Source organism: Carcharhinus amblyrhynchos, chromosome 12 (assembly GCF_965287045.1).
Source record: "Carcharhinus amblyrhynchos chromosome 12, sCarAmb.v2.hapA, whole genome shotgun sequence".
Lineage (NCBI taxonomy): Eukaryota > Metazoa > Chordata > Chondrichthyes > Carcharhiniformes > Carcharhinidae > Carcharhinus > Carcharhinus amblyrhynchos.
In genome coordinates this window covers 49,630,080-49,646,954 of record NC_137335.1, presented here as the reverse complement: position 1 = coordinate 49,646,954, position 16,875 = coordinate 49,630,080, and the positions used below count along the sequence as shown (strand labels likewise).

The 16,875-nt window shown below is 39.8% G+C and overlaps 1 protein-coding gene across 4 annotated transcripts in view; it reads right to left on the bottom strand.

The window, feature by feature from the left end:
• LOC145350962 (deoxyribonuclease TATDN3-like) overlaps positions 1-16,875 on the bottom strand; it is a 79,169-nt gene that overhangs the window by 14,971 nt on the left and 47,323 nt on the right. For all 4 annotated transcript variants that reach the window (XM_080200500.1, XM_080200501.1, XM_080200497.1 and 1 more), the window contains one exon: positions 4,904-5,013. In XM_080200500.1, coding sequence (XP_080056626.1) covers positions 4,904-5,013 — 110 coding nt within the window. The remainder of the gene's footprint in view (positions 1-4,903; positions 5,014-16,875) is intronic.

Below are 16,875 nucleotides of genomic sequence, written 5' to 3'. Positions count from 1 at the left end.
GAAACTGGGACTGAATGATTTAAGTTATAAGGAGAGGCTAGATAGACTGGAACTTTTTTCCGTGGAGCGTAGGAGGCTTAGGGGTGATCTTATAGAGGTCTATAAAATACTGAAGGGCATAGATAAGGTAGATAGTCAACACCTTTTCCCAAAGGTAGGAGAGTCTAAAACTAGAAGCATAGGTTTAAGTTGAGAGGGGAGAGATACAAAAAGGTCCAGAGGGGCAATTTTTTCACACAGAGGGTGCTGAGTGTCTGGAATGAGTTGCCAGGGGTAGTAGTAGAGGCGGGTAAAATTTTGTCTTTTATAAAGCATTTAGACATTTTCATCGGTAAGATTGGTATAGGGGGGTATGTGCAAAACACAGACAATTGGAACTAACTTAGTGGTGAAAAAAGGGCAGCATAGACAAGTTGAGCTGAAGGGCCTGTTTCTATGCCATAAACCTCTATGACCTCTATGATCTCCACTAACTTCAGTGATGACATTCCTTAAATTCCTCCACAGCACCTTCAGAAATCACCTGGATGTTTCTTACAATGAGTCCATGCAGAGAAATTCCAGTATTGCACCTGTGGTTAATAGCCCATAATGTTAAAACTACTCTTCCCAACTTGAACTAATGTTAAGTACTTATGTACTTATTGACAAATGACCCTACACTGTCTGCTTTGGCACTTGAGAACAAGTGCCTATTCTAAATCAGGTGTGCTCTTATTTTTAGTTAAGTAATACATGTGATCATCATCTTGATACTTATGGCCCCTTTTCGCTCCTCTCCTCATCCAGTGTCCTGTGAATCTTTTAATACTCCTCTTCTTGATAAATATATGCACACCTTTAGGTGATAGTTTGTATTATTAGAAATAAAACATCATAATGTGAAGCGAAACAACATCTAGCTTGTTCCACGCAAACCAGAAATAGAAGTCTTGACCATGTTGTATGCCATGTCGCCATACTTTATCCCTGCAATTAGAATTGAGAGTAATGAAAAGAGAAAGGTCATGCAAATTAAACTTCTTGATTTGTTAATGTTCAATCAGGTTCACAAAAAGGGAGAATGCTGAAGATGAACAGCCGCAACAACAGTGAACAGCAAAAGAAAACCCAGAACGTATGTTTTGCACTGAACATACATCACAAAATGAAACAATACTGATCAATAACCCTTTTGTCCACTGAATGTGTTTTGGAACTTCCATCTTGATAACTGCTCAAAGATTATAAGGAAAATATGTGTTGAGTTTCCAAGCATGGATGGACTACAAGCGATAGCCAATTTAGCCTGTAGATATTGATAATTACACCAAAACAGTATGTCACTACAATGGGAAATATTTGGATTTATTGGCAATATATGACACAATGCAGGCACATATCTTTTCATTCAAAACTATAACCAAAAAAAAACACAAACAAATATCAAACTTTAAAATGACATTTTAGTGCATTGCGGTTTTTAAGTAGACTAAGTTCCTGGTCAAGCCAAACCAGTCAGCCTCTGAAACTATGAACGGTAGGATGAATCAGCACTAAACAAGAAGTTATATATGAAACACAATTAACATTGCACTAATAATAAGTGGCATTAACACAATGATCTGTGATGCTAATATAGAGAGACATGAGTACAGGAGTATGCCATTTCCGCTTTCAATTTGATGACGATTGATTTATACGTCAACTTTATTTACTCACCTTTGCTTTGCTGATAGATTTACCTAAGAAAAATCTTTAAATCTTAGTCTTGAAAGCCTTAATTCATCCAGTAGCCACAGTCTTTGTCAGGAAAGAGTTGTAGATTTTTTTGCCCCACATGTGAAGAAGGGCTTTCTGATTTCCCTTCTTAATGGCCTGGCTCTCATTTTAAGGATTCAAAAGCTCTGGATACCTCCACAAGGGAAAACAGTTTCTCTTTATCTTTCCTTTCAAATCCATTTATCATTTTAAATACTATGATTAAATTGCCACTCAATCTTCAATACTAAAGCAAATATAAACCAAGTGTATGCAAGCTCTCCTTATAATTTAATTCTTTTAATCTATTATTATTCTGTTGATTCTGTGCTTATATCGTCTCCAAGATAAATATATTCTGCTTGACATGAGCTGAACGCAGTACTACAGGTGGGATTTGCACAAAGTTCTGTATAACTTAAGCATAACTTCCATACCTTTGTATTCTAGCCCCCATTGAGATAAAAGTTAATATTCCATTAAGCTCTTTGATTCTGTCCAAAATGAGTGATATTTGAATGTGGGTACTCACATCTCTGCTCCCCCTTGCTTCTAGTTTGTCACCATTTGGAAAATATTCCTGTTTCTCATGAATCAAAGTGGATGAACTCACACTTCCCCATAATGAACTCTGTTTGCCACGGTACCGTTATCTATTTCCCTCTATAATTTCCTGCTCCGATCTATACAATTTACTTTGTCTCCCAACTGAATGTCCTCTGAAAACTTTGACGTACAAGTTTTTATTACTTCATCCAAATCATTGTACAGTGCAGATCCCTGGGGAATACCACTTGTCGTATCCTATAAATTAGAATAACCATCTCTTATTCTTACTCTCTGTCCCCTATATCCCAATTTCTAAGCTACATCACAAGGCAATGTTGCCACCAATCCAAAGTGTTTTCAGCTTTGCTAATAATCTCTTGTGTGGGACTGACTGGAAAATGCCTTGTAGAAGTTCAAATAGGTAAGATTCACACAATACTCTCTTATCCACCATTTTACTGACACCAACCATTGTGGCATGGTGTCTGATAGATGCCGGTGCTATGGCTGTCCTGGAACACAGATGTTCAGCCAGAGGGTTATCAGAACCTTGGCTTTTTTTACATCCGTTGCATTCAGCCATTTTTTGATATCATGTGGAGTGAATCAATTGGCTGAAGACTGGCATCTGTGATGTTGAGGACCTCAGGAGCAGGCCAAGGTGGATCATCCACTCGTAACATCTGGCTGAAGGTGGTCACAAAGACTTAAGCCTTGTCTTTTGCACTCATGTGCAGGGCTCTATTAAAGATGTGGATGTTCATGGAACATCCCCTTCTATTATTAGTTGTTTAATCATCCACCATTTTTACACATTCCATAGATCTTAGTCTGATAATTGTCTTCAAAAAATATAGGTAGAGGCTTTCTGAACATAATATTGATTTCATTTTTTGCAATAACTGAGGCGCCTCTCCGATGGAGCTGAAAGGTTCTACAAGCAATTTAATTGAAAACTGTTTACTTAACCAAGTATTTATGTTTTGAGAAATGGTCCTGGCGAATTGCAGTTTTTAAACAATGCAATTTAGGATGGTGACAAAATCCCATGCTTCATCAGCCTGCACTGAAGCTGAACAAAGTATTACTGTAGTGTTTCTCTTGCGGGAACGTCTGTGTAAATTGACTCTATCAGAAATTCCTGATCCTGCAAAGGTAGAAATCCTAGGGCTGAATTTAACACTCCTGGCCCAAGGGCTTGTAAGCAGCGGGCATTGGTTAAATCCAGCGGGTGACCTGCCCACAACTTGCCCACCCCTGCCCCCACCACAATTGTACCAATGGTGGGTGGCATAGACAGCCCACCAACCAGTGCAACAATTAAGGCTCTTAAGAAGGCAATTAGTGCCAATTTAAGGGCCTCTTTCTACCACACTGGGATTTAATTGGCAGCAGGAGAGGCCCATGCTAACAGGCCAGCCCGGCAAGTTTCCTTGCACAAGCTGGTGGAAGGCAGGGTGGGGCGTGGTACCACCTTAAACAGTTCTCTGGGCCCATTGGAGGTGCCCCAACACCCTACTCCCAGTTTCCCTAACCAGGTTTAACTTCCCAATGACCTATTAAACCCCAATCACCCAATCCCTTGCCCTGGCCTGCCAGCTTGGTGCCTGGCAAGACCCTTTCCTTTGCACATTCTAATCCAACACCTTCTTCTATGGAGAAAAAGATACAAAAGTCTCAGGACACATACCAACCAACTCAAAAACAGCTTCTTCCCTACTGCCATCAGACTTTTGAATGGACCTACCTCGCATTAAGTTAATCGTTCTCTACATTCTATATATGATTTTAACAATACATTCTGCATTCTCTCCTTTCCTTCCTTATGTACAGTACGCTTTGTCTGTATAGCGCGAGAAATAATACTTTTCACTGTATACTAATACATGCGACAATAATAAATCAAATAAATCTTCCCAAACCCCAAGGCCCCAGGCCCAAGGATCACTGCCAACCATCACTCTCTGAGGTCCACAAATCTATTAGATTCATTCCCAAATCTAAGCAGAGTGACGTGGAGTCATTTTTTCCACTTTTGAGAAAGTAGCAGGACAGTTGAAATGACCATCGGCGATCTGCACCTTTTCAATACAATGGCAGCTATAGAAAGAGCCCAAGAGGTCTACTCCATGCTACAACCAACTATCCAACACTACCAACCCTGACTAGGCCTGACTCTGCACCACCACCCCACTGGCCAGGCCACTTACTTGTGACTCAGCTGTACACAATGGTAGGTTCTGGGAGGAAGCTGCCCAGCCTGAGGGAGATGAGAGCAGTTGGATATCAAGATAAGTACTTTTGAGCTGAGTGGCAACATGATGCAATTGCCACCCCACCGAAAGTCACAGCCCCATGATGTATCTGCTCAAGGGAAATTGCCTTTTGATGGGGCACAAAGTAAATACTACTATTCTAACAGTGATATAAAGAAATAGGTGAGATTTGGTTTGTTTCATGATACTATTGAAGTGGATTGATGTAGTATCATATAGCTGATTTGCCTGAACTGTCGGCCTATACAAGCATTTCTTCTTGTCATAACAGGATGGCAAGTAACTTGGACTTTCCTCTCCCCTTTCCTAATTCCCATAGAAAAAAAGGTTTTAATTACAAGGGTAGGTCCAGCCGCTTTGCAATTTCAATCTGTTCAATGAAGACCTTTCTCTGTTCATTTTTCTGTGCCTCAGTGCTGGCAAATCGTGGACTGAAATCCAATCCAACCTAGAATCAAATCAGAGAACAACATAAGAGACTTTATGATTCAAAATTACATATTCAGATTTCACATATTAATCCACTATATTAATGTAAAATGATCAACAACAGTATTTTTCAGTCCATTGATAATGAAGTGGCTTCACTTTCCAGTAGTGTAAATTTGAGGTTTAGGCATCCTTTGCCCTTCCTGTGAATACGTTTTAGGGAGCCGCAGACCACCAACTTCTGACTTCTTGATTTCCAATCCCTGCCGTTCTGTTTTTCCTACATTTGTTTTATGCTCTGTGTCCACTCTATCCATTTTCTCCTTACACTGAAATAGATATCTTGCTGGATCTCAGTTATTCCTTCTGATAAGAGACAGTTAATAAATATACTTGTATGATGATCAATATGGACATAAGTATTTGAGTTATTTGTTTCTGTAGATATTTTAATCCTGCATTTTACTAAAAGGGCATCTGTCTATGTAACAATATAGTGAGCTTCCAAGTGTTAACAAAGAGTTATCTTAATGCTGCATTATTCGTTCTCTTCATGTTCTTAACTTTCAAATGTTGTATGAAAAGAGACCTTTGAAAATATTTGGGATTGCATTCTAAGTAGATTGGTCTTTTATCCACTCTGAACATCATTTTCCAATCTTCATGCTGCCAAGAAGTCTGGAAAATTGCTAACCACTGTATCATTGTTTAAAAAGGGAGAAGGGGACAGAATGAGTAATTACTGTTAGTTAGCTTAATGTTAATAGTGGGCAAATTGTTGGGAAAAGATCCTGAAAATAAATATTAATCATCATTTAAGCAGGTTTGTACAGGTTAATTAATAATGGTCAGCATGGACTTCTTAAGGAAAATGCCTGATTATCGTAACTGAAATTTTGGAGGGGGTAACAAGGAGTGTCGGTGAGAGTGGTACATTTGATTTAGTCTACATTGATTTTAACAAAGCCTCTGACGGCGTCCATGGGAGTCTGATCAGAAAAGTAAAAGCCCATTTGATCTAACAGAAAGTGGCAAGTACGATCTAAAACATTCCTCATGGCGAGAAGCAAAAGGGTAATGGTTTTGTGACTAGAAAGCTATTTCCAGTGGGATTCCGCAACTCTCAATAGCATGTCGCTGGTTTTTTTATGGCATCTATCAATGATATAAATTTAAATGATAAGGTGTGATGAAGAAGTTTGCAGATGATGTAAAGATTGGCCATGTGATTGATATGAGGGAAAAGCTGTAGATTGCAGAGAGTTTTTAATAGTCTGACCTCCTGGGTGGAAAAGTGACAAATAGAATTCGATTCAGAGAAGTGTTGAGATAATGCATTTGGTGAAGGCAAACAGCACAAGAGAATACACAATAAATGGTACGATATTGAGAAATGTAAACACTTTGGACAAATGTTCAGAAACCTCTGAAAGTAGTGGAACAGATTTATAAGGTGGTTAAGAAGGCATACTTTCATATATGAACTGAAGGAGAGAACATAGAGCAAGGGGGTTATATTAGAAATGTATAAAACACTAGCTAGGCCACAGTTAGAGCATTTTGTACAGTTCTAATCACCACATTACAGTAATGATGTGCGTGCACTCATGAGTGTACTGAGGAGATTAATAAAGATGTTGGCAGGATTAGAAAATATTAGTTAGGAAAGGTTGGATAGGCTGCAGTTGTTCTCTTTGGAATACAGAAGGCTAAAGGGAGATTTAGTTAAAAGATAAAAACAAATTTTAGGCTTAGATAGAATGGATAAGAAGAATCATTTTCTTTTAGCAGAGACGTCAATAACCAATGGGGATAATTTAAAATAATTGGCAAAAGGATAGGAGGGGAGTAGGGAAATGTTTTCATGTAGGGAGTGTTTGACTGATTGTTGATAGTAGGATTTTTATAGAACTATGACACTCCAGTTCTAGCATTTTTCAGATCTGTTGTTTTCATTGTTAGAAATGCAATGGAAAATGACATTGCTCATTCCACTGTAGTTTTGTGTTTTACTGCTGCTTCAGTTGGTAAAAGAGTTATCTTATGCACTTATTAATGAGTGAATAACTCTCAGCACCACAATTCTTCTCTGCTGGAAGACTGTATACTCAAAACCTTGTTTCTCAAAGTGATTTATTGGCATTTTTGTGGTTGCTAGCGACAACCTAGAGAGGCATTATAAACACAGAAACAAATTTTATCCACTAGATTTACTAGAAATCAGGCTCTGAAGGCTTCTTTCTTTTCTTCCACTGATGAACAATGTCAATGAAGAAGGGATGCAAGACTGAGATGCCTGAGGCAATATTAGCACAGTACCTCAAACATCACTATCATTATAGATTTTAAGCTTTTATTCCTGAATACAGGTAACTAACTATCTGGTAGTTAAAAAATAAAAATACATATGATATCAATAGATCCAGATGTTTTATTAATGTTATTGTCTTTTTGTCAACAAAGACAAAGCTGTCTGTTTCTTAATAAGTTCCATGGACCATTTCATGCTCAATACATAAATTAATTGCAAGGACAATATGTTCTTAATCATTTTTACCAGCATAAGGTAACATATTGTGTTGTTGCATAAAACAATATTTTGAGAGGAAGAAGAAAATAAATAGTACAATTCTAAAGGGTGCGTTAATACAGAGACACCTGGGCATTTCACATACATAAGAACCTGAAGTTGAAGGACAAGTTAGAAAGCAATTTAAAAAGCATTTGGAATTCTTGGTGAAGCCATAGGCCTGAATTCCTCAGGCAACTGGACTCACTGGGCCTGGAAACAGTTGGCTCTGAAATGTGATTTCATGTTGGCTAGCCAATTAATGGGCAGCTAGTGTGAAATGCACACTGGAAAAGCCTCAGCGCTGGAGGGGAGGGCAGGCAGAGGTTGAGTGCTGTGGCATGTTTCCAGTGGTGGAGGCAGCACACCAAAGGCCACTGGTGGGATCTTCAGGCCCTGCCCATGCTTACAGCTGTTTTGCGTGGCTCACTCGTCTTGCTGTCAGGGCTCCAGCTGCATGGAGGGGTGGCTTTCGGCGGGTCTGCAAGATTCTGCTGGTGGCAAGGACCAGAAAATCCCATCCATATTCTCAGACCCACTCCTCTCTCCTTCAAATTGAATGTAAAGTTCCATCATATTATGATCACTGCAACTTTGGGACTCCTTCACTATGAGATCATTAATTAATCCCATCTCACTGCACCACAGCAGGTCTAGTATAGTCTGCTCTCTGGTTGGCTCTAGAACTTACTGTTTGTAAGAAACTATCCCAAGAACATTCTATGAACCCCTCATTTAGATTACCTTTGCCCATCTGACTTTTGCAGTCCATATATAATATATATATGATTAAATTCTCCCATTATTTTTGCCCTGCCTTTCTGACAAGCTCCTATTGTTTCTTGTTCTGTGCTCCACCTTCCCATGTGGTTACTACTAGGGGACCTATACACAACTCCCACAAGTGATTTGTTGCTCTTACCATTTCTCATCTCTATCCAAACATTTTACACATCCTCTTTTCCTGAATTTAGGAAGTTATACTAAACCATTATAAAATCACTGATTATGCATCAGTTGAAGCACTGGTCAGAATTTTCCAAACCCCCGCCCCCAATTTACTCGTGGCAGGGCTGGCGAGCCACTGAAATTTCTGTTCACATTGGCAAGACTGGAAGATCCTGCCAGTGTGAAGGACTCGAAAAGCCATTGTGTCCAATTTAGTAATGATATCAAGACCTTTGAGAGCGTACTGAGGAGATTTACCTGAATCCTACCAGGGGTGAGAGATTTTATTTATGAAGAGAGACCAGGGATGCTGGGAATTTTGTTTGTTTGTTCTTTAATGGGATGTGCACATCACTGGCAATGCCAGTATTTGTTGCCCACCACTAAAAACCATTTGAAGGCTGTTGAGAATCAATCACATTGTGGTAAGTCAGGAGTCATGTGTGCCAGATCAGGTAAGAATGGTAGGTTTCCATTCCTTAAGGAATTCAATCTAGAGAAGTGTGAGGTGATGCATTTGGTAAGGGCAAACATGGCAAGGGAACAAACAAGAAGTAGATGGAATTTGAGAAGTGTAAAGTCTTTGGACTGAATTCTCGGATCTCTGAAGGTTAACAGATGGATAACGTGGTTGAGAAAGCATATTTTCCTGTATTAGCTGAGGGAGAGAACATAAGAGCAAGGAGATTATACTAGAAATGTAGTTAGGCCACAGCTAGAGTATTTTGTACAGTTCTGGTCACCACATTACAATAATGACAAGAGTGTAGTAGTGTGCAAATCCTGCAAATCCTCTTCAAGTCAAAATTTCGATTAATATATATATTAACAGTGATAAAATAACTTATCCTATTGTCAGTCCAAACAATCAAAATTGACAACAGATAAAATCAAACCTATTAATATTGGCTTTTGAAAAGTGCCATGCATAAACACTCCAGTGGTAACTGTGTAAGTTGAGCTTGCAACATTTTCCACAGTCGTGATGCTATACAAATTAACATTCTAAAGGCTAGAATTCACTATATTGAAGGGGTTTGAATGAATAAAGGGGTTATGGGAATATACAAACAGATTTGAAGAGGCTTTACGAGTATACAAAGAAAAAACGAGGAGAGTAGTTAAAGTAAATGTTGGTTCCTTCGAAGCAGAGACAGGAGAAATTATCATGAGGAAACGGCAGGAATATTGAACAAATATTTTGGATGGAATTTAAAACCCTCCCCCGAGAGTTGGAAGGTGAGGGGCATTTAAACAGGCTACAGGGTGCGGGGTTGGGACCCTGCCACCTTTCGCCTCCTGATCTGATCAATTCCTTGAGCGGCCTTTACATCCCAAGATCAATTGAGACCCTTAAGTGTACAATCAGGTTTGCTTGTGAGCTCCAAGGATGGATTGCTCAGTCTCAAGCACTCAGTGGGGATAGGGAGGGGTTCTGACAGCCACCACTCTTCCCTTTCTTCCAAGAATTATATAGTTGAATTCTGAGTGTAAGAAAGGTATTTGTGCAACATCAGATTAAAGTAACAGGCTATGAACATCTAAGCTAACCTTACAGAATTATGGAAATTTATGGCACAACAGGAGGTCATTTGGTCAGTCAAATCTGTGCCAACCCTCAAAGATATAACAGGAGATTGAGGATGATGTTGGTAGAACTGGAAAATGTTAGTTATGAGGAAAGATTGGATAGGTTGTTGTTGTTTTCTTTGGAACACAGGAGGCTGAAGGGAGATTTAGTTGAGGTGAATAAAACTATTTTGGGCCTAGATAGAGTGGATACAAAGGACCTTTTTTGTTAAGTGGAGAGATCAATAACCAGTGGGGATAATTTAAAATAATTAGAGAATAGTTGAAAAATGTTTCAACCAGAGAGCAAGGGTTGAGGATGACCGTTATGGAAATAGTCCGTATCTCGCTGTTTTAAAGGATATTAAGGGTAGAACGTCGAAAAAGTTATTGGATGTGCACATTTAAAATGATGTGACCAGCAAAGTATGATGAGGAGCAGCTAAGTGAGATTAGGCTGCATTGTTCTTTGAGGGTTGGCACAGATTTGACTGACCAAATGACCTCCTGTTGTGCCATAAATTTCCATAATTCTGTAAGGTTAGCTTAGATGTTCATAGCCTGTTACTTTAATCTGATGTTGCACAAATACCTTTCTTATACTCAGAATTCAACTATATAATTCTTGGAAGAAAGGGAAGAGTGGTGGCTGTCAGAACCCCTCCCTATCCCCACTGAGTGCTTGAGACTGAGCAATCCATCCTTGGAGCTCACAAGCAAACCTGATTGTACACTTAAGGGTCTCAATTGATCTTGGGATGTAAAGGCTGCTCAAGGAATTGATCAGATCAGGAGGCGAAAGGTGGCAGGGTCCCAACCCCGCACCCTGTAGCCTGTTTAAATGCCCCTCACCTTCCAACTCTCGGGGGAGGGTTTTAAATTCCATCCAAAATATTTGTTCAATATTCCTGCCGTTTCCTCATGATAATTTCTCCTGTCTCTGCTTCGAAGGAACCAACATTTACTTTAACTACTCTCCTCGTTTTTTCTTTGTATACTCGTAAAGCCTCTTCAAATCTGTTTGTATATTCCCATAACCCCTTTATTCATTCAAACCCCTTCAATATAGTGAATTCTAGCCTTTAGAATGTTAATTTGTATAGCATCACGACTGTGGAAAATGTTGCAAGCTCAACTTACACAGTTACCACTGGAGTGTTTATGCATGGCACTTTTCAAAAGCCAATATTAATAGGTTTGATTTTATCTGTTGTCAATTTTGATTGTTTGGACTGACAATAGGATAAGTTATTTTATCACTGTTAATATATATATTAATCGAAATTTTGACTTGAAGAGGATTTGCAGCCCAATGTTGCCGCAAATGACACAAGACTAGGAGCTACTATCTGATTGTTGATAGTAGGATTTTTATACAACTATTTAAGACATGCTCGATCTAGCATTTTTCAGCTATCTTGTTTTCATACTTAGGAATGCAATGGAAAATGACACCAGTGTTCCCAAGCAGGTCTGGGTTTTGCCACTGTTAAAAATCACTTTCAGTTGCTATGGGAGTAATCGTATGTATCCACTAACCAGTAAATAACTCTCAGCACCACCACAAGGTTTCTCACTAGATGACAGTGCACTCAAAAATCTTGTTTCTCAAAGTGATTTATTATTACATTTTTGTGGTTGCTAAGAGACAACCTGGAGTAGTATTACAATTGTGGAATTAAACTTTTTCTAACAGATTTGATAGGAGTCAGACTCCAATGATTTTTCTTCTCCTCCAATGATGAACAACATCAAATAATGCTGCAGTGCATCTTTCAGGCAGCTGAGGCTATATTAATACAGCACCTAAAATATCACTAATAATATGGATAAATTTTAAGCTTTGATCTTTAAATACTAATACAGACAACTACTTGGTATTTAAAAAAGGAAATTACAAATGACAACAGTAATAGTTCCAGATTATTTATTAATATTGTGGGTTTTTTTAAACAAAGACAAAGGCTTTTATTTCATGTTAAATTCTATGAACTATTGTCTGATGATAATGAAGTCCTAATAATCAGAAGCTTTGCTGTGGATGATTCAGTGGATAAATGTTTAGGTCGTATGCTGTTGATTATAAAAGCCAACATTGCATCAATGTAACACTAAAGGAGATAAAAGTTTAAATGTTCTTGTTCTGACTAGCCTCCAGGTAAGGTTTCCCAAATTTGTTAACCCAGACGATCTCCCTCAATTTATTATTCTTCGTCCCCTTGGATAGGCCAGATCAAATAAGGTCTGCAGTTTTCCATCCCTAAAGGAATTCAGTCCAGAGAAGCATACTTAGAGAAGTCAAACAAGGCACGGGAATACACAATAAATGGTCAGATGTTGAGAAGTGTAAATACTTGGATGTTCACAGATCTCTGAAAGTGATGGAACAACTAGATAAGGCCAAATAATGACAAAATGATCTGAAATTTACTGGTCAAAAACAAAAAGGTCTGAAATATCTTTTTGACATGGTATTATATAAACTTTATAGAGGAAAGCTGCAGTCATTGTAGAATGAAGGGCGGGAAAATTGTAGCATTTCTAGGCCACTTCATTGAGTTTGTGTCAGTACGGTAAACAAGTAGTCATCACATTCCTAAGGGACATACCTTGTCAGGAATGCAAGCTAATGGTGCATGTTTAAGTCCTAGGCCAGAGATTTTTATCTTGTATCTTGTATTTATCTACTTTCATCTTGTGTTTATTAACCTGCATGCAAATCTTCTACTCTATGAATGGTATGCTTTGTCTGTATAACATGAAAGAAATAATACTTTTCACTGTATATCAACATGTGACAATAATAAATCAAATCAAACTTAAAAAGCAAAAAAAACACAGAATCATGATTCAATGAAAATAACAAAAACGAAAAAAATCACAGCCCCCAACAAATTATTTGAGCATACACCTTGTCTGCAATGTGAGTAAAGCTATTTTTATCATCGGAAAGTATTTTCAGCTGTATATTAGCCGGTGGTTCAAGACAATTCCTAATAAAAGTGCTCAAAAATGTCTTCTCAATGTATAGTTACTCAGAAGGACAAACTATTTTCTGAAGAACTTCAGTTCAGAAGAGAAACCAGCAAAATTACGAGAAATATTTGTATCTGACAACCTTCCATGCAGGAGTAATTGGGTTTTTGTTGTTTCTCTTTCCACACCTAGTGGTGCATAAGGCAAATTTTCACCTGGTCCCATAGTGAGATTTTTTTTTAACCTGAAACAGGTCATTAGCCTGTCAGAATAACTGGGTTGCCTGCTCTAAATATCGATAGCAACTATTTAATGTCTACTCCAGCTGCTGGGGATTTAATTCATGGTTTTCTTCATCTATTAACTACTGTTAACTCGTATCTTTGAGCAAACAAACCTTTAAACACCACTGAAGATAACTGGAAAGAATTAGGACGCATCAGGAATTATAAAAGTACTATGAGATGAATGTAGTTGGGCTCATGTTCATACTCTAAATCAAACTGCCATCTGACATGACTGGGATACTGTCTTTCCAGTTATCTCATTATAAAGAAACAGAACATGAATCCTATCACTGTACATCCAAATGATGAGAACAAACTGTACCTGATCCTCCACAAGACAGCTAACAGAGCAAAAAAATGTCCATAAAGAACTATAGCAGATGAATGTTACCAGCACATGGAAATTTATATTTCCTCCAACATAATTAAGAGTCAAATGCCCAAAACATTTGAATCTCACAAAATATTCCCCTTGCAAGACTATAAAGTGTTGGGCTAATTTGGTTCTTTAAACCGGGTGGAAAGTGTTCTGTTCAGGAGTGGAACATTGTGGACACCAGAACTAGCTAGAGAGCTGATAAAAGACAGACAAGGAATATGACAGCTTTCATACATATTCGATTCTCTGCCTTCCGATTAAATATCTATAAAAACTCGAGCCCTCTCGCTTTAAGTTCTGGCTGTAAGTCAAGGACAAAGAACAAATGCAGGTTTGGATGTATGTGGGCAAGGTGTTGCTGTACGATATCACAGAGAGATAGGCCCTCAAATATGATAATCGGATACCCTGACCTGTCTCATTCAGGATTCTTGACTAATTCTGACATACAAGGTATTTTTTAAATCAAGTCAGATATTTATTAAAAAGTCAATACTTAGCAACAGTAATAGATATGCAGCAAAACTCAACTCCCAACAGTTCCTGCTTCCCTGCTCTCTGCTCCACAGTCTTCTCTTCCCTTGTGATGTTTCGTTGACCATTGTCTTCTAGGTGTGCCAATAATATCCTGTATCCCCCTTCTGTAATCCCATCAGGAGACCCTTACCATGGCATATTAGGCTATAGTATGTCCTGGACAATATGATTGTTTCAAATTCATATCAATAATATTCCACGGTCTCTCTGGGCCCGATTCTCCCATCACAACATGCTAATTTTTTGGCACGTAAGGTTAGATGTGCGTGTCAGCCATTTTGCAGGATTCACGCACGTGTTCCTGATGCATGCGCGTCTCCCACTGCCGGAGAGAGGGGCAGTCGAAACCTTGCTGCAAACCAGCGGGAAAACTAGGTAAGTGATTTTAATCTGTTTTTAATGTAGCTTTAATGTCATTATCGGGCCCAAGACTGAACTCTCCGGGCCCGATAGCATCTTCCACCTCGTCAGAAGTATTTCACTACGGTGGGGTTGAGTAGCTGCCCACATTCAGGGAACTAGCGGGAAACCCCACTGGAGTGAAAGGGGGTGCAATTGGGGCCCCCCCAGGGGTCAGGTGGTGAGGGCGCGGTGCCCCCTGGGCATGGGCACCTTGGCAGTGCCAGGCTATGCCCCTGGCATTGTGCAGGTGGCAAAATGTCCATTCCTGGGGGCACCTTGGGGCAGCCCACTAGGCATCAGGCAATGCCATGGGGCAGGGCCTGGGGCGATTGGTGGGGGATGGCCTCTCTGCCTTTGGGACTTGGTCAGGACTGGAGCAATCGGGGTGGGCTGCGGGGGGGTGTGGTTCTCCCTCCTGGCAGGGATGGGGGTGCAGTTTGCCTCCCATGGACATGGGAAATCTGCATTCCATGGAAGGGAAGGGTCTGTATCCCGTGAGAGGAGGGGGGGGTCTGCAACCTGTGGAAGGCAGTCTGCATCCCGTGGAAGGGGGAGGTGGGTCTGCCTCCTCTGAGTGGATCTGCCTCCCATGGGGGGGGAGGGGGCCTGCCTCTCGTGGAGAAGGGGGGGGCCTGCCTCTCGTGGAGAGGGGGGGGTGCCTGCCTCTCGTGGAGGGGGGGGGGGGTCTGCCTCCCGTGGAAGACGGGGGTGTCCGCCTCCCGTGGAAGACGGGGGTGTCCACCTCCCGTGGATTGGAGGGGCAGCACTGTGAGGGTCCCACCCTGGCCAGTGACCGAGCTGACCAGCAAACGGGCCACTGTGCATGCACAGAGACCTAGGACTGTCAGACTCTGGTGTGAATGCCACCCCCTCAGTTTTTAATGAGATTCACTATTGTGACCTTTGCAGAGTTGGAGATTCGAGTCTGAACTCCCATTGAAAAACAATTGTGACAACACCATTTTTCCCAACAATTCAGCACTTACAATTTTTTGGGAAAACTGTCCCCTCTCTGTTCCAATATGTTATTAAGATTGCTTCCTATTTTCCAAAGATTCAAACATCTCAACTTCTGAAAATTTGCACTTTCAATTTACATCTTCTCCTTTAATTTTTACAAGTAGTCTCCATCTTATCTTTTCCATTGTTTCTTTCACAAAAGGTTTTAACAGAGAATATTTTTATCAAATAATTTCATATTAAAGCAAGAATTAACTAAAACAGACTTTAAAATATTAATGCACATCATATATAATTAATTTGAACTTTCGTGAGCGTAAAATATGTTATAATCTGCAACCTCTGCTTGAACTGTATGGCCTGAAGTTTTAGCCTTGAGGTAGATGGTGTAAATTGGAAAAACTCCCTGCTCAGCCCACCTAGCTAGGGCAAAGGCAAGAGCCCAGACAACCACTACTTTTGTTGAAACAGAGAAAACATTCCTTGATTGACAGTTCAGGTGTTCTGATCTCTGTGATCAATTTCACAATGTTTGTTGACACAAGGTTAAGTGGTTTTGGGGCCTTTTGTTTTGATATTTTAATGGTCTTGATGATTGACACTTTTACTGTCTATTTATTGGAATAACTTTTAAAACAAGTAAGAAGTTATGAATTTTTTTTCAATGTCTTTTTTTACACATCTACTATCACTATAGGGTTCGTTGGTTCTATACAGTGTATAGTGCATCATTGGGCATGGAAGTGCCATAGCTTGGCATCTGGAGCATGAGGGGCCACAGAGGGTGGATGAAAGGGCATAGCTTGACATTGATTATGAGGAGTCATAGGAGGTTGGTGGAAGGGCATAATCTTGCCATTGGGGTCCTGAAAAGGACCTTTTAAATTCACCATTTTAAAAGTCCTCTCATGCAGATGAGGCTTCACTACTATGTGCAGCACATTCTTATCTCCATAGTGGAGATGGCCAGGTTAGGATGCAAGCTTTTAATAGGAACCAGCCCCATACCCTTTAAAGGTAATCCTGAAAATCAGATTGCCTGGGAATGTGGTCAGGACTCTTGGTATCACCATTTTTAAAGGGCTCCTGAGCCATCCTTACTTGGTGAAAATTCAAATCTATGAGTCAATATGTGATCTCTCTAGATGCACAACTTCCCTTTTATCAATGTGAGCAGTTTCACACACACATATTCCAAAAGCGACAAACTGACAATTCTCAATGAAACTAATCATCATACTTTGCAGTTCCATT